The 21893-nt window shown below is 43.2% G+C and overlaps 6 protein-coding genes across 6 annotated transcripts; 3 read left to right on the top strand and 3 right to left on the bottom strand.

Moving 5' to 3' along the window:
* Positions 1 to 279: 279 nt before the first annotated feature.
* On the bottom strand, positions 280 to 1563 carry LOC108113528 (enhancer of split m3 protein). Its single transcript, XM_017224122.2, has one exon. The coding sequence runs from the start codon at positions 1406 to 1408 to the stop codon at positions 734 to 736; it is 675 nt and encodes a 224-aa protein (XP_017079611.1). The 5' UTR covers positions 1409 to 1563; the 3' UTR covers positions 280 to 733.
* A 4819-nt stretch (positions 1564 to 6382) lies between these two features.
* Positions 6383 to 7345, top strand: LOC108113631 (enhancer of split M2 protein). Its single transcript, XM_017224299.2, has one exon. It carries the CDS (start codon positions 6506 to 6508, stop codon positions 7163 to 7165), a length of 660 nt encoding a protein of 219 aa, XP_017079788.2. The 5' UTR covers positions 6383 to 6505; the 3' UTR covers positions 7166 to 7345.
* A 1086-nt stretch (positions 7346 to 8431) lies between these two features.
* On the bottom strand, positions 8432 to 9161 carry LOC108113632 (enhancer of split M1 protein). The gene is made up of 2 exons (XM_017224300.2): positions 8856 to 9161; positions 8432 to 8792 (listed from the first exon to the last, which is right to left on the bottom strand). The coding sequence occupies exons 1-2, from the start codon at positions 9067 to 9069 to the stop codon at positions 8533 to 8535; spliced, it is 474 nt and encodes a 157-aa protein (XP_017079789.2). The 5' UTR covers positions 9070 to 9161; the 3' UTR covers positions 8432 to 8532.
* Positions 9162 to 9533: 372 nt separating this feature from the next.
* On the top strand, positions 9534 to 11987 carry LOC108113630 (phenoloxidase 3-like). Its single transcript, XM_017224298.2, has 4 exons — positions 9534 to 10605; positions 10668 to 10763; positions 10837 to 11595; positions 11657 to 11987. The coding sequence occupies exons 1-4, from the start codon at positions 9610 to 9612 to the stop codon at positions 11867 to 11869; spliced, it is 2064 nt and encodes a 687-aa protein (XP_017079787.2). The 5' UTR covers positions 9534 to 9609; the 3' UTR covers positions 11870 to 11987.
* A 3084-nt stretch (positions 11988 to 15071) lies between these two features.
* LOC108113557 (enhancer of split malpha protein) lies at positions 15072 to 15744 on the bottom strand. Its single transcript, XM_017224150.2, has one exon. The coding sequence runs from the start codon at positions 15668 to 15670 to the stop codon at positions 15254 to 15256; it is 417 nt and encodes a 138-aa protein (XP_017079639.1). The 5' UTR covers positions 15671 to 15744; the 3' UTR covers positions 15072 to 15253.
* A 5157-nt stretch (positions 15745 to 20901) lies between these two features.
* LOC108113649 (enhancer of split mbeta protein) lies at positions 20902 to 21893 on the top strand. The gene has a single exon (XM_017224320.2). The coding sequence runs from the start codon at positions 21041 to 21043 to the stop codon at positions 21623 to 21625; it is 585 nt and encodes a 194-aa protein (XP_017079809.1). The 5' UTR covers positions 20902 to 21040; the 3' UTR covers positions 21626 to 21893.

Below are 21893 nucleotides of genomic sequence, written 5' to 3'. Positions count from 1 at the left end.
AATTAAAATAATGTGTGTGTTAAAGGTTAACTCACAGCTGAATATAGTTTATTCCAATAGATTTTTTAATGGAAAGTGTAAAAATTTGTAGTTTGTGAAATTAAAAATATTTTAAAATAGTTTAAAATAAAAATTACAAAATCCTTGCTCAGTTTAGTACCTAAATCTTTTATATTTTTTAAATGGCGTTGTAAAAAGTATTGGAAAAGTACAGACTTTTCAGGAACTCTGAAATATAAAGAAAATCCCATCCCCAAACAATACAAAAATTACTCAGTGTTTTTGATTTTTTGTCAGATTTATTTCTTATTGGGGTAGTCCATTTTTGATTTCTCATTCGCAACTAACCATAAATTAACATTTATAAATTATTTAAAGCTTAAAATTTATAAATCTAAACAATGAAAAGAGCGCAACGAACTAATAAACTTAGGAAGCGTTTGCAGTAGGATAATAGCGCACTCGAATATATATTCATTGATTGATTGATCATCGTACTTTAGTTATATCACAGTTGAAATTAAACAATCAATTTACAAACTACCATTAGCGGAACTAAAACTAAAAGTATTTCAAAACCATTTGGAAATCGATTAGCAAATCGATGACAATTAACTTAGGTTGTTATGATTTACTTTGGAAGACAACGGATCTTGTTGCAGAACGGTCATTAGCCATTTTTTGGGTTTGCGATTATTATGTTAGGGATAAGATCTAGATTGGTAAGGCCCAATTACCAGGGCCTCCAGACGGGCTCCGAGGCGCCGGACTCCTGCGAGCTAACTGACGCCGTCTCGGATAACGCGTTGCCATCGACGGATGTCACATCGATCAGTTCGTCCTTGCTGTTTAGAAAGGAGCTGTAACTAATGGCGGCAGCGGCGGCCGCCGGTCCATATCCTCCCAGCAGCGGGAAGGCTAAGCGTGCCGATGATTGCGGTAATTGTTGTTGCTGATGCTGCTGTTGTTGTTGTTGCTGCTGGATCAACTGCGTCTGCAGCTCAATTAGTCGCGTCGATAGGAATTTCATTATCTTGCGGCCAATCTCATCGGTTTGCTGGGTCTGCAGCAGGACCTGTGTAATCTGATCGGCAGCGTGGACATAGCCAGAGCGAAAGGACTCCACGTGGGCGGTACTGGTAGAGGTGGGTGGGCTGCTACCGCCCGAAACGACACCCTGCAGCGAAAGGCCACCTCGCTGCTTAAGTTTTCTCATATGATCCACAGTCAGCTCCAGAATATCCGCCTTCTCTAGCCTGGTGACATGCTCGCCCTCCTGCTGCAGGCACTCCACCATCAAATCCTTGAGATCGTCCAAACACTTGTTGATCCTGGCACGACGCTTGCGCTCCAGCAGCGGCTTCATCACCTTGCGGTACTGATACGTCTTGGACATCTCCATGACCATGATCGTTTTGGTTTTTTAAATGTGTATTTTAAGGATTGTTCTTTTGCATTCAGTCTCTCAACGGCACATTATCACTTCTGATTTTGGTAGTTTTTACGAATTTGTTGCGCGTGTGTTGCGCGTTCCACCGATTGCGGTACGTTCGACTGGCGGCACTTTTATGAAATGAGTGGCAAACTAGTTCCCAGCCCTACTTTTATATGACAGCCGGGCTCTCTGGGAGATCGGGGCTCGAGCTCTCCCAGCTACAAAGCTCCCGCATGATCACTCACACACGCTCCCAGGCACTCGGGCCCAAGATCGAGTTCCACTTCGGCTCTTTTCGGTCGTGGATCGGTAGCGGCGCTCGGCAGCGGCACAAAGAGAGGCTACTGTAGGCCATCGATGGGGGTTGGACCATTTGCAGAGGCACAGTGGGCCTCTACACTACATATATAACAATATATCATATATATATATAAATATATGATATTTTCAACGATAAAATTAGCAAAAAAAAAAATAAAATAAATATTACAAAGTACATGAATATGAGGCTGAAACTTTGAAAACTATATTGATAATTAACTCATAATCTCGTGAGAAATTCAAAAATTCTAATCATATTATTGAAAACATTATTTTCTTACATCTTTCCTGTTGACCAATGACCTGTTTCTTTAAAATTCCCATTTTTAGGGCCATTTTAAATGTTCTCAAAAAAGTATGCTATAAAAACGGTAAGGCCTTAAGGACGTTCAAAAGGCTTTATAAAGTGTTATTTCCTGACTGAAGATCAGTTAAAGCCAATGTAATATTTTTTTGTCTTAAAAAATGTCTGATAAATTGGTATTATCAAAGCTTTGCAAAGCTCAAACAATTTTAGAATGCAAATAAAATACTAAGGAAGTTTAATACGAAGTCCTAGTAACTCCAATAAGTATGCCACAAAAATTTCTTTTTAGGTTATCGCCAAGGAAAGTAACGCTATGAACTGAAAAATTAATATTTTCAACTAAAATAAATTGCTTTTGAACCAAGGTGCCTGCAATGGGAGCGAGTGAGAGCGTGCCCCGCCGCAGATACAAATGTATCTGTATCTGTAACTTTGGTGCTCTGGCGCGCGTCGTCTTCAATTGATTGCATGGCCAGAGGGAAACTGAGCAGTCGGCAGTTGGCTTTCGGATTTGGATTGGATCTCATTCTCAGCGACTGCGCGTGTCTCTCAGCCAGCTCCATCGCTCTCTCTCTTCCAGCCCCTCATCCATGTCATACTTATTGTCAATGATGACAGCGCTCGGCTCCCATTCGCTGTCGAAGACCGCTGCTCTGTACCGCTCACACCAACAATGAGAATGAGACACGAGGGAGCCTACGAGCCAGTAGCCTATGTGATTGTGGGACCCATGGCTATATGGCTGTGTGAGTGTAGTGTGCCTACTTTACGAGACCGTGGGAAACAGATTTGTCGTGTGTTTCCCACACGTTGGACGGATGGCTGGATTGTGATGCGATCCGATGGATTGCTGAAATGTTGTTGCTGTTGCTGCTGGTTGATTTCAAGCGGGTTGACTGTCAGCCGCCTATGGGGGGCAGTGGGCGAAATGGAAGGGGGGAAAGGCAGGGGAGGCAGAGGGGCTGACTTAACTCGCGCAATTATGTCGCATGCTTGGCTGATGATGATGACTGCGACAAGTGCACCGAGAAAATTAAGGGTTTGGTTTTTTTGGGGGATGATAAAGTACATTTGATGCATATTTTATTTAAATATATTCAAATTAGGATCAATATAATTATATATAATAGTTATAGGTAAATATTTTAATAAAACTAATGATAATGGTATTATATTAGCAGGACTTAAGTTTTTTAACTGACTGTTTATAATTAGCAGAAATTTGAATAATTCATGTTAATCTCATATCAAAAGTGATTCTTTTATTGGTATCCTAGTTAAGACTTTAACTGTCTTGTAAATAATACAAATACGACTTAAAGTATATGTGATGCCCAGCTTTTCTCTCAGTGCACGACCACTATGATGGCTTTGGCTTTGGGTTGACTTTTCGTTGAAGCGTATCGATTAAGTGTAACAGTTTCGCTATCTCGGCGCATTGGGGGTTCCAAAATAAAACAAAAATAAAAAATGTTTTTGCATAGTCCGATTGCCAACCCTTCGGCATTTGTCGCCTTTCGTAATAAACTTTAACATCCGGTTGTCGTTCTAAGATTCGCTTTACGCCCGTCCTCCATAAATTTTTTTAATTCGCTGATCTCAGGGCTACTGGTCAGCACAGAGTGTATAAAATGTTGTCCGTTTTTTATGCCCCTTTACTCAGCACAGCTGCTGTTGGGCCGACTTTATCACCATCGCGGCAATATGACACTTGTGGTTGAACGCCTCGGAGTTATTTTTTTTTTTTTTGTGGCCGTGCTTTTTGCCTGGCTAAGCATTTCCCATGATGCTGCAGAATCGCTCTGGTTGTTTGTTTGTTTGTCTTCTGGCCATGACTTCCGTTAGCCGTTTGGCTTGACTTGGCTTTCTGCTGACTGGAGCCATAACAATTAAGCCTCTCAAGGCATTTCGATGGTTCGCCTTTCAAGATGCCTCAACTTTCAACTTGGCCGGCACACGTGGCGTATGAGTAATGCGAATATGCAAAATAATCAAGCAGACACCGATGGACAGACAGAAAGACCGCAAAACCATTTTCGACTAACCTCAATGCACACTAATTGCTTGTCATATATGCCCGTCCGTCTGTAAGCCGATGTGTGTATATAGTTTTGCACAAAACTTGTAGCCATCGCCAAGTCGTGTGAACCAAAAGCTTAAAAGCCAAATAGTTGCTGATGGGTAAAGACAACGTTAAGGGGTTAATGAGTAGCGAATGGTTAATGCTCTAGAAAAAATCAAATTTGGCAAGAAATTAGTTGTTAGTCTTCTTTTTTAAATTAATTCAAAGGCATATTATTCTTCAGGGTAATGCTAACAGAATTTAGCTTTTTGTAAAGTAGATATTATCAATATATGATATATATCTTCAGTGTAAGCCGCATACTGTATCCTTAAGTGTCGACTAAGGTAGAGTATAACCCGCCTAACGACTGCTTGAGTCTAACTCTGAAAGGCACAAGCCCAGGCACAAGCTGGCCTCTGTTGGAGCTGCAATCGCAATCGCAGTCTGAGTTGGCTTGGAAGTCGAGCTGCGAGTTGGAGTTTTTAGCCGGTGTCCGTGTTGCCAAGTCAGTCGCTTTCAATTTGGCAAACGTGCAGTTCAAAGCCTAGACGCTGATTGGGGGCAAAAGTGCGCGGTGGGTTGAGGATGATGGTGGTGCAGGCGGTGGTGTTTCAGCCAAGATTAATAGCGGCCAAAGGCAAGAGAGCAAAGTCGCGTCGAGAGATCTCTGGTGCGCAAGCGTGCGGTGCACACGCGATTGGCACGAGTTTCCACCAACAAAAAAAAAAGTAAAAACCCGATTCGTAGCTGAGCTGGCCTAACTAGTTATGGCAGCTAACTCCGATTGTTGTGCACTGTGGGAACCTGCGATCCGGCAAGGACTTGCTGCCTGAATGAGGTCACGGCCTCATTAGATCCCCCATACCCATACCCAAAGCCATAACCATAGCATACCCATACTTATGCCCAACCAATTCCCATCCCGTTTTCCGTTCCCAGTTCGGAGCGTGTGAACCACAACATGTCATAATCCCCTCGTTGCGACTAGTCCCTTTTAAAATGAACTTATCAGCGCCGGGCTCTGCGAGCCTTGATTATAAATGACAACAAACAGGCCAACAAGTAGCAATAACAGCTGCTCAGCCCGAAACAAAAATCACATCGAAAGGAAACAGAAATAACAGCGTCAGCAACAGCAACAACAATAATAGTGCCCCGAAAAAAGCCGAAAACCCAAGTGAAATTCTTATAAGCCCTTTCCCACACTCGAAGACATCGACATCGAACAACGGCGACGCCTGCGCCTTTTGCCTTTGCCATTGCCAGTTCCCCAGGACGGAAATGCCCAGCGTCTTAGTCCCACGCTCTCAGAAGGGAACAGGTGCTGTTCGATGCCCCTTCGACTACGGCCCTGTGACGAGCCCTAACCCTCCGCTCCCCCTACCATGTCTCCCAAAATCCCGAACCCTGTAGCCTGAAGACCGGACAACAACCCATGTACTACTGGGCTCCGGGCTCTGGGTACCGTGTGAATGTGAAAACAAAGTCAGTCGTGCATAAATGACGAACAGGCGATGCGGACAGTGGTTTGAAGCATAATGGAATTGGATTAGATGAAGAAAATTATGGCTTTATGTTCATTAGGAAATATGAATGTTAATTTAAGAAAAATCCTGAGTTTTAAACACATAAACATTTTGTTTAATAAATAATTTTATACATTTATATAATATTCATTTATAAACTAACAATCCTTAAGTATTAGCTATTAGACTTGATCTTATAGGTATACTGCTAGAATTTATGTTAAATAATTTAAATAATAAATTATACTTTGAAATTATTGAACAGCAAATATGAAGATTGTTATCTGTAAAAATAAATTAAATAAATGAATTAGATAACTATTTCAATTTAGTAACAATTAACAATAAGAATACAACCACTGTGCATCGGCGCAGTCTTCATCTACCTGCAGCCAAAACTCATCAAGCGGCCCTTGTCGATTGTACGTGCATGGGAAAAGTACACACACAGAAGACTGGAGCTTGTGGATTCCTGTTGGAATTTATTTGGGAAATACGCGCACATAAAAAGGCCTTTACTTGAGTATAACCCCTCCTCCTTCATTCGGTTCACCTCTCACCCAGGGTTTACCGTGTGTTTCTGTTTTTCCTGTGTGTGAGAGTGCACTCAAATTTCGTACGGTGCTTGGGCTATAGCTGCTCGTGAGATCAGCCGGCGTACGATTTCACTCTTGACTGGCCATCGGCAGCGCAGCAACTTCGCCTCATATATAAATATGAGCGACGCCGGCGCAGCAGCATCAGTAAACGACCAACTCTCGCGAGGTGCGCACACGCAACGCTCGCTGTCCATAAAATAACAGAAAATAAAAGAAAAAGCTCCATCGACAACACACCACAGCAGCAGCAACATGTATCTGGATACAAAAAACTTGACAGCCATCAGCACTTCAGCTTTGACAGCGGGTACGCCTACGAACCCAAAGTCCGCTGGGCGCATGCGCAAAGTTTGGCAGCCGTTGCGTCGCCTGCTAAAAGTGGGCGGCAAAGGTCGCACCGCTCAGCTGACCTTGGCCCATCCCAACAACGTGGATCTCAATAACACACAGCAACAGCAACAGCAACTTGAGTTGCTCATTGACGATGACACCAAGTCAACGCCAGAGGAGTCTATTCACAAGTACGGATTGGAGCTGAGACAATTGCCGGAGGAAGAGGAGGTTTCCCTCACCCAGCCGCCCAACACGCCCACCTTAATTAGTAGCGTTTATGTGGACAAGGTCAGCGCCACAAGCTGCGGAAACTGCCAGCACGGACGCAATTGCCAGCACAGACATCACAGTAGCAGCAGCAACATCAACAGCAGCAGCAACATGAACAGTAGCAACATCAACAGCAGCAATGCAACACAGTTGCCCAGCAATCTCTGGGATCTGCAGTTGCCCCTCCAGTACATTAGCACGGATAATGGCACCTTCTTTTGGGCCAACACACAGGATCGAGTTGATGATGATCTTCTGCATGCTTTGCTCTGCCAGAGCTTCAGTCAGCTCCCTGGAACACTCTGTTAGTTGTACTCCACACCCACAATAACCTCACCCAATCACTAAACAGATCTCAAGCTCATAGGGGTTATACCCCTAATTATTGTAATTTCATTTATTTATACCCTTCGCAATATTTACGTTGTTAATGTGATACTAATTTGCATATAAAATAAAATATAAACGCTCATTTTGTAACATACAAATGGAAAAAAGAAGAAACGATAACGATTTATAATTGATTGGGGGAATGGGAGAAGAAACTGATAAGCAAAAAATCTTTGATTAAGGGTTTTTTTCGATCAGTGCAATTGTTAATTTGGACCTTTTAACTAATGACTGTTATCAAAAAATGTACTCGAATATTATCATGGGAAGTTAGATATCTTTAATGAGATGCTTGAACATCAATAAGTTAATCATGAGACCTATTCTGCCTTATCTGAGGAAGGGGGATCTGAGGGGAGAACCCGATCTCTTGGAGCACTGGCATAACGGAAGAACGAAGATCGGAGCAAAGGATAACGGAAGCAATGTTATGAGTGGAACCTAATGAGGCCTGACAGATGAGAAGTCTGCCAAGATGGGTTGCTAAAATGATCGAAAGAAGATGAAAGGGGAGGACTGTGTGCAAACTGGTATCATCTTCCACTATATGTCGGGTCGATGCTCACAGGCTGTATATAAAAGAGTTAAGGGTAATTGTAAAAGGGTTAACCTGAACACTTAACATCCTGTGTTAATTAACTCCGTTAGGAGATAAAGTCAATGGGTTGTAAATGGACATGGTACTTGTTAGCCTTAGATTATCAGAGGTTTTTAACCTCAATTACGAAAGTAAAAACCCAACCATTATCAACGGAACTGTTTTAACCACAAGATAAGGAACGGACTGGTGCGTCGAATATCCAATCCGGAAGGTACAATCCAACCTTATCAGAAAAACCGCAAAACGCGTTTCGAAAACCGCGGAAGCATTTTTGGGAAAGTAAACTCTATAACTAGAGTACAAGCTGTACTTAACCGCATCCTACCTAACGTGATAAACCATTTCTCGGAAATCGTACAGACTTGATAAAAACATATTTTAAATTTTAAAGAAATAATAATAAAATAGTTAATATTCTGTATACTATAATTACTATGACAAGTATGGCCCATTTCAAAAATATTTTTGGCTAAAAATTGAATTGCCAACCATGTGAAACCAACTGTTTGAGCCAAAGAAATGCTTTTCACTTTCTGGACTCTCCCACTGTGAACACACCAATTAACAAGTCGTTTACTCGAGTCTCATAAATTCGTAGGATTGTATTTTAGTTCAAAACAATAAGAAGACTATGTTAAACAAAAGATGGGCCAATGTATTGTTCCGATTTAACGACCGATCCCGTCTAGCATTTTTGTTCGCGCAAAAGGCGGAAGGACTCAGCGGGTTGGGCGCCAGAGACCTGCAGGGCGCAATTGAAGGTCTCCAGCAGACAAGAGTTGGCCAACTCGGCACGATACTTGCCATTGGTAATGCACACCGGCTGGTAGATCATCGAGCAGGGCTTGAAGCACTCCTTGACATCTAGCTTGAAGTTGCCCAACTTTTCGTGCAGATTCTCGACGAACTCGGAGCTGCACCAAGCGGCATCGGTGGCGGCATAGGCTTTGGGAATATTAAATAGTTTAAAATCGAACTCGTAACTTCGTGTGTTATTATTTCACTTACCCTGAAGGCTATCCCTTTCGCGGCGACAATTGTGGGACAAAAGGTTGCAGGCGCTGGCAAACTCCTTGAAGTTCTGGCCATCAGTTGCGCACACTGGATTGTAGATGGCGGCACAAAATGCGGGACAGGCAGTATCGTTTGTGGATACTGTATTCCCGTATACGGAGGGTGCCACCAGAGCCAGGAAGCAAATAGTGAAAGTTTGACTCAACATTTTAATGTTGTTCTATTTTAGTTTTCTTGGGTTTTTACCGCCGAATGCGTTCTCTCTGTAGTAGCTATTGATATCGATTGCCGTGACTGTCTGAAGTTTCATTGATTTTTATATATTTTTATGACTCTCTATAGCTACTAGTAGATAGTATATCAGTTATTGAGTACTGATACCGTTCTTCTTATCATTGGGCCAAACAATAACACGTTTGTGCGGTCTACAAAGTTCTACAAAAGTGACGGTGATGTCTGGGTGACTAACTGTGTGCATACCCTTGCAAAGAGCATATTTGTTTCAGCTAGAAGTTTATTTTCTACATGCTCTATGTTAACCGCAAACACTATATTTTTTTTTAAAAATATCCTATTTAGTACCCAGGTTTTTTTTGACAACCGCAGAATATGATAACGCTTGAAAATTTGGGTATAAAAAGTTCGTCGTGTTCGGTGGATAATCACAGTTCTGAAGTTTCAGCACTTCAAGTGACATTCCTTTGATCAATTCTCCTAAAAGTTCCTGCAAAAGTTTAATCCATACGAAATGGCGAACAAGACGGACCTTCTCCTGCTATTCGATCATCCCACGGAGCCCGTGTTCATGGACAAGGGTAAAGAACAAGCTTTCTTCGAAATACCTGACTCCTACGAGACCGATAATTACAAAAAGGTTTCCAAGAACGTCCAAAATCGTGTGGGTGGGGATAAAAATAGAGTTATATTTATAAAAGAGCTCCCAGTACCCGATCTCAGTATCCCAATGACATTGGGCCGAACCGATCAGTTTTCGGTGTTCCTGAAATCTCATCGCTGGCAGGCGGGCAATTTGATCGAAATTTTTACGAAACTGCCTTCTTTTGAAGAACTGATCAGCGTGGCCGTATATGCCAAGGATCGGATTAATCCGGCATTGTTTAACTACGCTCTGTCGGTGGCCCTTGCCCATCGTGGGGATACCAAGAATCTACGTTTGCCCACCGTCTCGGAACTCTTTCCAGATCGGTTCATTGATTCGCAGGTGATTCGCACGGTGAGCGAGCAATTGTTCGTATTGGAGGGTACCCCGAGCCCAGATCCCATCATCATTCCTGTCAACTACACTGCCTCCGATATGGACCCCGAGCACAGCTTGTGGTACTTCCGCGAGGATCTCGGAATCAACTTGCACCACTGGCACTGGCATCTAGTGTATCCCATCGAGGTTACTCCCGGTGCCGATAAGAGTATCGTGGATAAGGATCGCCGTGGCGAGTTGTTCTACTATATGCACCAGCAAGTCATTGCCCGCTACAATGCGGAGCGTTTGAGCAACTATATGGGAAAGGTAAAGGCATTGGAGGATTTGGACGAACCCATCGCTGAGGGATACTTTCCCAAGATGAATTCCCTGATGGCAAGTAGGGCCTATCCTCCTCGCTTCAATAACACCCGACTGACCAGTGTTGACCGGCCCGTCAACCAATTGAAAGTTAGTGTCGATGATGTAAAGCGTTGGCGCGACCGCATCTACCAGGCCATTCATCAGGGCTTCGTTGTGGACGTAAGTTACTGGATTAGGCTGTTTTGATCATCTTCATTAAAGTGTTTTAATTGATATATCAGGTGAAAAATGATAAGATTGCCTTGGATGAAGTAAAGGGCATCGACATCCTGGGTAACATTGTTGAGGCCAGCGCTCTATCGCCCAACATGGCTCTGGTAAGATTTTGTAATATAGTAATTGCATTAGGAACTTATTTAAGCCACTCACATTATCCATATAAATATGCAGTACGGTGACATGCACAATATGGGTCACATTCTGCTTGCCTACTCCCACGATCCGGACCACAGACATCTAGAGGCTCATGGTGTTATGGGCGATTCGACCACAGCCATGCGTGACCCAGTCTTCTACAGGTGGCACGCATTCATCGACAACGTTTTCCAGGAGCACAAGCGGCTCCTTCGACCCTATGAGGTGGAAGAACTAAACTATCCGGGCATCCAAGTGCTGAAAGTTGAAGTTAATTCCAAAAATCAGACAAACAAGCTGACCACATTCTGGCAGCAATCTCAAGTGAACATGTCCCGTGGTTTCGATTTCTTACCCCGTAGCAATGTTTTGGCTCAAATCACTCATCTGCAGCATGTTCCGTTCACTTACACCATCAATGCGGTCAACTCCGCAAATGCCGCTCGATTTGGTTACGTTCGCATCTTCATGGCGCCCAAGCCTAATGGTCGTAATGTTTCCTCATTTCTGGCGGAGCAGCGTCTTGCGATGATTGAGCTGGACAAGTTTGTGGTGCAGCTGAATCCAGGACTTAATACATTTGTACGCAGATCTACTGAATCGAGTGTGACCATTCCGTATGAGCGCACTTTCCGCAATCTGGATGAAAACACTCCGGCTAAAAATTCTCCGGAGGAACAGGAGAGCTTCTTCTGCGGTTGCGGCTGGCCTAATCACATGCTAGTGCCGAAGGGTCGTCCCGAGGGTCTACCCTTTGAATTGTTCGTCATGATTTCTAACTATGATAATGATAGGGTAAGTCTTATGAGAGGGATTGATAGACTTATTTTGACTCTTAACCTATAATCTTCTCCAGATTGACCAGGACACTGTGGGTGGTTGCAACGATGCCGGATCGTATTGCGGAATCCGCGATCGCAAATATCCGGATCGCAGGTCGATGGGTTATCCTTTCGACCGTATGCCTCAGCTAAATGCTGTTGTCCTGAAAGATTTCCTTTTGCCGAACATGCATACTGTGGACATTACCATTACCCATGAGGACCGCACCGAAAAGCGCTTCGAATAGATGATTCATTCCTGATTCCGATGGCACAACTTTAACATGATTCGATGGACTTTACCATATATAAATTTATCCAAACTTATGTAAACTAACTAAAAAAGGCAATGAAAATATATATTATCTTCGATAAAAGTTTTGATTTTTCTTAAACAATTTAAAACTGTTTCCTTAAATATTATTGTGAGGGCATTAAAACTTTGGTTTACTGAAGCTAGTACCCTTCTAGATTTTTCTATTGGCTTGTTCCAAAGACATCATCAAAGTTCGACTTATTATCTTGTTTATCACATTTTCTGTCTGAAAATATTGATAATATCGATGAAGTATTTTTTCGGATGTTGCTGTTTTTCTTCAGTTGGTGATAACTTTGTTTACGGATATCCAAGTTGAGGTAACTTTTTTTTGGGAGATGACTGAGTATTTTTTTTGGAACTGCGTGATGTTTTTTAATTGTTTATCAAATTAACGGATGTTTTGATTGCTTACTTTATATGGAATTTTTGGAAGTTTATTTAGACATAAACAAAACACCTAAACAGGTGTCATAAACAAAGTACTTACAATAATAAATTATTAATTGGTTTTTCTTTAAACTTTAAACTAATTTATAACGGAATTAAATGCTAATTTTTACTAATAGTACATTTTTACAAGCGCTAATAAAATTATTATTAAATTGATGTTAAATAGCTTAAATGTCTTTGTGAGACTTCAATAGGGTATAATAAGCTCATTATAAAATCGTATACAAAATCCCCCATTAACTTCAGTTCCCTACGTTTTGACAAACGATCTTGGATCTCCTCAAACATTTCGATCTAATTCGGTTACAACATTCTGACCGCCCACATTGTTGCACAGTTCATCACAACTGTCGATCTCCATGGGGCATAAGGGTAATTGAGGCCTCTCGACGCAACAACACACACAAGCGATGAGGAGGAGGAGAATCCCAAGTCCCGGCGGTGGTGGCCAAGGGAGCGTGGTGGTGGCCGGGCCTAATCACCGTTTAATGGTGTTCACACACTTGTTGCTGACGGCGCCCTCCATAGACCTGGCCAAAACCAACAGGCCAGGCCAATCAATGACCGCTAAGCGAATGCTCGTCACGCACGCGAAGGCCGCTCCGCTGGTCATCACTGGAATTGGGTACACACGCGTACATTAAACCCATCGCTGAAGACAAACCAGCCACAGCCCAATCAAAATCCCAATCCCACAACCAATGTTAGGCATAAAGAAACACGGCGAAGACAGCTCGACGCAGGATCAGGTTGTCTCGGTGCACAGGTATGCAAATGAGCCACGGCCCATCTAGATAGCCATCGCAGGCACCAATTCCCCCCGTATCATCATCGCCCATCGTCACATGAACAGTGTCATCAGCATTATCAACGGCATTCCATGATGGCTTCTTTCTTCCAATTTTCAATTCTTTCGTGCAGACAAGCCTCGCTTTGCATACGAAATTAATTATGTGATGTCAAAGGCAATTTAACAGAATCTTATATTGCTACTTAATTTACGTCACGGCGCTACCAGAACTCCTTCACTTCCGAGAGGGTGTTATGTTATTGACTAGAAACTTGATAAGCTTGCTTGATTTTTATTTAATTAGAATTTTCTTGAAATTGTTCAAGGAAAAAATTAATCAAAAAATATGTAAAATATAAATAAGATATACTTACATTTAGTAACTATTACTTTATTTAGTTCATTATATAAGTTAAATATCAGATAACATTTAAAAAATATTTAGTTAAGAATTTAATAAAGTATATTATCTATGGTAATAGAGTATCTTTAGTTTCGGGTATATACGATTTGTTCTCGATTTATCTGGTTATTCATGTTGTTATTTTATTTTCTTATTTTCCAACTCCTTCGTTTGCCTCCTTCCCGGCTGTCGACATCAATTTGCATTTTTAGTGTAGGAGAAATGCGTTTGAGATTGATAGAGGGGGACGGACAGAGTGTGTGAAAGAGTGAGATTCGTGTGCGGGACCTGCGTCGGATTGATGATTCCCTAGCCAAGGCGATTATCTTTTGCGGCAACTGTTTTTATGCCCAATTTCAACGTCCGCCTCGAGACGCCTTGGCATGTGATTCGATGTCTTGAGGTGTTGACGTCTACATGTTGCATTTTAATTGTGGTTTTTGGTGTTTGCTTCCCTGGTTCTGGGATCTTTCACCTGGTTCTTGGGGGTTTTTCCACCGCCTTTGGGCCTTTCTCCACTCCCTCGCCGACTCATAAATAAGTTGTACGACAAGCCGTTTGCCGTTTGCTGTTTGCCAGGAGCTGCCGTGAAGTTATGCGCACGACATCCATATTTGGTAGCACACAAGTGGCGATGGTGGCCTTAGCCAAGGTGATAGCCATAACACTTGGCTCTTGGCCAACTTGGCTCTCAGCCATCTCTCCGAAGTGTGAGCACATTACACCTTCTGGCCACAAGACAAGGCTGGCCGCAAGGTTGTCCATTTTGGGACAGAGCTATCCAAAGAATTGACTTTCGTGTGGAGTGTGCGCTGGATTTCAAGCAGGATGCGCTGGAGTAACAACATTCCTCCAACTGACCCAGTTACAGGAGTATCTTTATATAGCCCAAGTCAATTATAACATATTTTTAAGATTCCAAAAGAATCTTTTTAATAAGAGATCCCTAATCATATGATATTGTATAAGTTCCTCTTAATTCAAATCGTAAAAGTTCAAATTTCAATATTCTCTTAACTTGCATATTTGTTGCTTAAACTCCTTGGTAATTTCATAACACTATGTCGTTACTTGGATTATTATTTACTTAATGTCTGCTTATTTTTCCCAAACTATGTATACGCCCTTCTAATAATTCTTATATTTTCAGTATATTTTTCTATTTTCATTCTAACAATCAACTCTTACTCAGCAAACTTCTCCGAAATCTTAACAAAGGAACTTTATGGGAAGTAATTCCAGTGTTTTCTCATCTTTTATCATACGCTGGAAATAACTCGAAATATCTGTACAAGTTGTGGTTCTTATCTGGCACGTTGACTTCCAGAATAATATTTATAGTAGGACAACAAGCGATTCATTCATATGGAATGCCAAGCGAATCATAACAATCTTCCAGAAGATTACTTCGGTGTTGTCTTTCAACGCTGAAACTGAAAACCCCAGGCCCAATTATAAGATGAATGAATTTGATTTTGATATATCTTGTTTTGTATTTTGTACGTTTATTTTAAAGCTTGTTTTTTGTTCTATCACAATATCTTATTAACTAATGGAAGCGCTGGATCGCCGAGATTGTTGATGAGTTAAAGCCGCTGGTGCTATCACAATGTTTGTAGAGTTCTTAAAGCTTGAAGATTGATGGGTGAGGCATTGAGTTTTTTCGTTTCTTAAGCCTGAGCCCAACGATCCTGGAACTGCATGGAGTAGCACATGGCAGGCTCAACGCTGGCGACTGGCTGAAGGTTGGTGGTCCAGAAGAAGGTGCCGGCGGTGGTGCGAGCGAAGCGAACTGGGACATAGACGTCCTCCTCATCTTCCTGCTCCTCAGCAATCTCGAACTCCTGAGAGTGGGCCAATTGGGCCAGTTTCTCGTTAGCGGCGTTCTCATCGATCTCGGCATAGTAGGCCTCCTCAGCTTCGGTGTTGCGTAGATTATCGACGGATTCAAGGGATTCCAGAGAGCCCTGAGGCTTCTGCTGCTGCTTCTGTTGCTTCTTGAAAAGCGTCTTCAGGACCTGCTTGATGCTGTAGCTGGTCTTCATTTTGTTGTTGGTGGTAGCGACGACAACGACTTGTTGGCACATTTTTAGTTGAGAATATGTATTTGTTTGAGTGCGTGTTGCTTGAAAGGCTGACGATGTCAGAATGATTTCCCAACCGGCAAACGGACGGCTTTTATAGCCGACCCGGCTCGAAGTGCATTTCCTGTGCGCTCGAGCGACAGAGAGGGCGAGAACGGACCCCTACCAACGGCACGCACAGCAGAGAGGGACGGGGAATACAAACAGAGACCAAAAACCAGAGACCCTCGCCCTCAAAGACTCAAAGATTATCGGGGCGGAGAACCTGAAATACGACGCTCACCAGGAGCTGGGGGGGAAGTTTCAGGAGCAGGTAAAGACGAGACGGGATGAGACGAGAGATGAGTGCATCGTCGAAGGAAACAAACCCCTACAAAAACTGCAACTGTCCGACGAGTGTGGGAAACAATTTTTCGTTGGCCTCAAAATTTTCGGAAACGTATTCAAGTGCCCCGAGAAATCCCCAGAGTGGCAGAAAAAATCACCAACACATGGACAATCCAGGACACACCGATACGGGGCAGGTGTTCCTTGGTAAAATTTCTCACGACACCGAAGGAAGCCCAGGATCAACAAGGGGATCACGTCATGGAAAAGGAGTTGCAAATTGTATTCCTAATGGGCAATCAACATAAAGGCTACGGATAGGGGACCGAGTTTCTCAGTTTTCGAAATCCCAGGACCATTCCCACGCATTCCCACACATTTCGTCCTGGCTCTGGTTTCGAATATAAAAGGGCATCAGGGAACTTGGGGTTGGATCTACTATTTGTATAGGCATCTCGAATCACTTGTTATGGTGTTTTGATTTCCAACTTTCCCACAGGGCTCGATGCATCCATTTGCCACCACCACTGAAACCACCACCAATAAAATACGGACTTGCCACTTGTCTTGTCTTCAATTTTGAAAACACTCCCCAGGGGTGAGCTGGGAATCTTATAGATATTTTAATTAATTCCCTTTCTTGCGGCCCAAGTGTGCTGAAAGTGTGGAGCGATAGGGAGGGTTTCTCAAAATATATATACAATTTCAAGCCAGAGGGATTACCCGATAAGGCGCAGGGAGAAAGTGTGTGCAAAGCGAGCTGAGGGCGAGATACGAACGCGTACTTGAAGATACTTTTTAATGACTTGTTGTTTGGCTAGGGGATCCTATTTAATGGCTTCTTTTTTATCAGTGCCACTAATGGATCGTACAGATTGCACCCCCTGCCAAGACTAGCTGGGAACAATAGGGGAAAATTCAAGATTCAAGATCCAAATTCCAAAGTGGGAGTCTTTTGGGGGAGAGATCACACTATCTGGGGGCCTCCTGTCAAGGGGCCATTGACAGTTTACACTTGGCGGAGGCCGAGAATGATGATGCATCTCTGCCTGCTGGTGGTGGTAATATGATATATGCACTTGAAATCTTTACAAAAAATAAAAGCCACAGCCTCAGTCTCAGTCTCAGCCTCAGTTCCAGTTTGAGTTGGAGTCGCCGAGAGATAATGGGCAACGTGCCAAGTGCCCGACCGTGTATACACAACAAACAGTGCATAAAAGCAGGCGGAGGAGCCATTCACAAGCCGTTGGTTAAAAGGGGGGGATAGTGTGGAGGGGGCGAGGTTGCAGTAGGAGGTGTGCCGGGTCTTTTATGTGATCTCCGAGCGGAGTATGTGTCGGCATCCCAGCAGCCACAGAGCAGAGTCCACTGGCTTTGGCGGATGGCAAACTGGTTTTTGGCTTTTTGGATCTTTACATACACCACGAGAGATGCCAATGCCAGCAACGGGTACACTTAAAAAAATATCATAGGCCAATAAATTATATCCTCTTAATATCATATACTAAGTAAATAATATTATATTTACTATTCCAAACAATATCTAATCATATTTAACAGGAAAACGTTGTTTATGTAAGAAACTTGTTATTAATATTTATTTTAAAATTATAGCTATAAATTGCTGTCTCATTACGTATCAGCATTGAGAAACTCTTAGCAGAGGTAATACTTATATACTTATACATAAATATAACAAGACTGAATATTATTAGTTTACCCATCCTCACCCCTTTTTTCGCAGTGTACACATGGACACACATACTTAACGCTCGGCTATGACGAACAAATGTGTAAAGCATTAAAAAAGAGATCTAAAAAATACGAAAAAAAAATGAGAAAAAAACAAAAGCGTCGACCGCATCCTAAACAGCGGCAACCGCCAGAGGAGGGCCAAAGAGACGGACACGGAGACCCGGAGCGGTGGACCGAGCTCGAGCCCAAGCCCCAACCAATCTTTTCAAGTTGATCCCCATCAAGATATTATTTGACAGCAATGAAACGACTGGCACGAGTTTGTTTCCCACGGTCTGGCGTTGCCTTGGTGTGCGTTGTATCTGTGAGCTTGTGTATCTGTGGGTTTGCGGGGGTTTTCGGAGGGGTTATTTGGAGGGGCTTTTCAAGAGGCGGTTTTAAGGGGGATATGGGGGAACACACCGACGACTGCTGACTTGGCTGGTTGCTTTTCGCGGCGCAATAAAGTTGAAAGCGCACTGTTGGATATAAATTAATTCAACAACACGCTATGCCCATACACACACACACTAACACAAAGAGTGTGTTGCTGTTGCTCTGGGTCTCTGGTCTCCGAGTTTTGCACGCTCTCGTGCCCCGCCCCTGGCCACACCGCCCCCTTTGGCGATCGCTCCGACTCCGCGGGGGCACTGAAATTCGCGCGTGCGTATGCCATCGATAAAATAAAAAAAAATTGTTTAACAAAAAAGCAACCAAGAGAAATAATAAAGCGAGAGAAATGAGGTCTTTTGAGATGTATATGTATGTGTGTGTGTGTGTATGCTGGTGTGCTTATATCTTCGGATGATTGGGTGTATAAAGGCCAGTTGGTCTTAAGCGACTTGGTCATATGCGCTACACCCCATCATCGAGCATTGCCTAATCTGATGAAATTTCATTCATGACTCATGATTAGGTTTGACTTCCTTATTAATTCTGATAATATTCTTGAAATGAGTGTATTATAAGCCAGCTGATTGGTTTTTATGCACTTTAAGTTATAAGCCCACACTTGATTTAATCTATTAAGGGCACGTGCTCGTCCACTGAGTACCTTAATTGCTGCAATTGGTATTAATGATTGGAATTATGGCAGTGATTCAGAACTTGTTAGGCTCTGAAAATCATTCGGGAAAGTATGGGTATTTTTTACAGGGATTACACGGATATCAGAACATCCAAAAATCTTAATTATTAGAAATTTTGTTCACAGACTTTTTGGAATATTTATTTTATATACAGTCAATTGGTTGTTTTATGAATTTTTTAATGATTTTAAACATTAAGGGTAAACATTATTTATATAAAAAATTTATTTGACACTTTGCACTTGCAAGTCTAAAATAAAATGTAGACGATGTTTCTCTATTCTCTATTCAAATTGTCCAATCAATTCTGTTAATATCTAAATTAATGTGGTATATACATTTTGTAACTAAACTAAATTAATTTCTGTTTTTGCAATAATCCTAGTAAATTAAAGATTACATATCAATTTGAGGTATTTTCAGTATTTTCTAAAATATTTTTATAATAAATTATCTCAAATTGCAAATTGGAAATATTCCAGTTAAACCCACCCCAAAAGTGCACATACCACCCTCCCCTAAGGACTTCTGCAACACTCCTGACCCATATAGTCCAATTAGCCATTTCCGGAGCATTCAGCTTTTTGACAACCACAGTTTAACTGTCCCGGTCCAGCGGACAAAGCGTTTCGGTTAGATAAGTTGTTAACCGATTGTGTTGGCCCGTTTATTGCCGTTTGCTGTTTTGTTTCGGCTAACTGTAGCTCATTTCGAATGCGTCGAGGGGCAATCTTAATTTGTCTTATTTGAGCTTGTATTTATATAGTGAGTAGCTGTCGTTTCTGGCCTTTTGTTATTTCTCATTTGTGTGCCAATGAGCCGGGCTCGTGTCATTTTCAATGGACGCCAAGCAAGCAAGCGTCATCGTCGCCCGGCACTTCTAATTAAATATTGTGAAATCTGAGCTTTGGCCCGGAGATGTGTCAGATGTATCAGATGCCGGCGGATGGAGATCTAGCGTTTCAAGCTGATGAATCATAAAGATATAGTGCTAAAAATACAACAAAAAAAAAAGCGAATGTGTTAAATATATATAAATATACCCCACGAGCCATAACATTTATAGCGTGTGCTGGCAACAACCATAACGATTGTAACCGACTTTCGCGCACACGTCGATTTCGATCGGTTCCCAGGCAGCAGTGGAGATGGTAATTGTCTACAAATAGAAGCGAGCGACGACCCAAGATCCCCTCCTTGAACCGATCCCCCCAACCGAATCCCAACCGATCCCCAACCGACAATCAAGAATAATCATGTAAACGAAAAGCGTAATGCTCGTCCCACGAAACCCACGACTACCACGATCCAATCAATGATCCATAAAGCGCTAACAAAAAAACCAAGAAATGCTGGCCCGGCCTGGCCCGGACCGATGACGATTCCACAATTATCAGCGTGCCATAAGCTACTGCAAAAGGGTGAAGGCACATGGCAAGACTTGAGACCTCAGCCGAACCGCACCGAATTGAAGCCCAAAAGACCGGACCCCGGACTAAAGCCGACCATACAAATGAATTGAAATGCAAACATCTTGTTATGGATGGAAGGCATGTGCTCGCCTCGCATCGTATCTGGGATCCCAAGTCGCACAGACCTCTTAAAGGCGGTCCGTCTGTCTGTCCGTCCGTCTGTCCCACTGTATTTCTGTCCAAGAAAGACTGAAAGACAGACGAGGGATCGTACAAGACCCCAAGCATGCACAATCAGAAGAAGTCAGGCCAGCCGTCGTCGTCATCGTCGTCGTCGTGGAAATCGGCTGCGAAACAGTTTCCCACGGTATAACAATCACAACACATACATAAGGAGTGATAGAGAGAGAAAGAGAGAGAGAGAGAGAGGGACAAGGCGCAGCTCGCTCAAGTCATTTTATTGCCCTCACATATACAACAGGCAAAAGTATACAAAAAAAAAATACAGAAGCCACCACCACTACCACTACCAACACTAGCACCACCAAAACCATCAGAAACCACCGCTGGCAACAGCAGCAGGCCGCGCACGAGGCAAAATGAGTCTCCCGCTCGCACTCACTGGCGATATCCCAGGGCGGCAGAGGCTATATAAAGCCGATCCCACAGCCAGCCGACTCATTCAAAGCTCCGACTTCGTTGCGTGCACACAGAGTCTCTGTCTTGGTCTAGTGGAACGTTGCGACTGTGGATTACGCGAGTTTACTTAACTGTCACTTATAAAACCTCAACAAAGAATCACTATAAACAAAATGGTTCTGGAGATGGAGATGTCCAAGACCTATCAGTACCGCAAGGTGATGAAGCCCATGCTGGAGAGGAAGCGTCGTGCCAGGATCAACAAATGCCTGGACGAGCTGAAGGACATTATGGTGGAGTGCCTTACTCAAGAGGGCGAGCATATCACCCGGCTGGAGAAGGCCGACATCCTGGAACTTACCGTAGAGCACATGAAGAAGCTGCGCGCCCAGAAGCAACTGCGTCTGTCCAGTGTCTCCGGTGGATCCTCAAGCGCCGATCCCAAGCTCAGCATTGCCGAAAGTTTCCGTGCGGGTTACGTCCATGCTGCCAATGAAGTGTCCAAAACTTTGGCTGCCGTTCCCGGAGTGAGTGTGGATCTCGGAACCCAGCTTATGAGTCACCTGGGTCATCGTCTCAACTACCTGCAAGTGGTGGTTCCTTCGCTGCCAATTGGAGTTCCCCTTCAAGCTCCAGTGGAAGATCAGGTTATGGTCACGCCACCACCATCGGAATGCGGCAGCTTGGAAAGCGGAGCCTGCAGCCCGGCGCCCAGTGAAGCCAGCTCCACCTCCGGTCCCATGTGGAGGCCCTGGTGAGCACTGGACTTTGGTTGATCTTCACCTGGATCGCCTTCAAACGGAAGGCTTCTACAAATCATCGCCCCTAAAAGGTGCTGGAATCGAAACCGCACCGAGCTCCTTGGAGTCCATCACTTGCTGCCCAGGATTAGCTACTCCCAGCAGCCCAGCAGACGCCCCAATCTCTAGCAGAGTCATTCCGGCTATAGAGATTGCTGCTTACTTTTCTAAAAAAAAAGAAAGAGAAGAAGAATTTGAAAAGAAAATAAATGAATTTCCAACTTAA

Source organism: Drosophila eugracilis, unplaced genomic scaffold, assembly GCF_018153835.1.
Source record: "Drosophila eugracilis isolate 14026-0451.02 unplaced genomic scaffold, ASM1815383v1 contig_367, whole genome shotgun sequence".
In the NCBI taxonomy this organism is placed as follows: domain Eukaryota; kingdom Metazoa; phylum Arthropoda; class Insecta; order Diptera; family Drosophilidae; genus Drosophila; species Drosophila eugracilis.
This window is presented reverse-complemented; position numbering and strand designations above follow the sequence as displayed.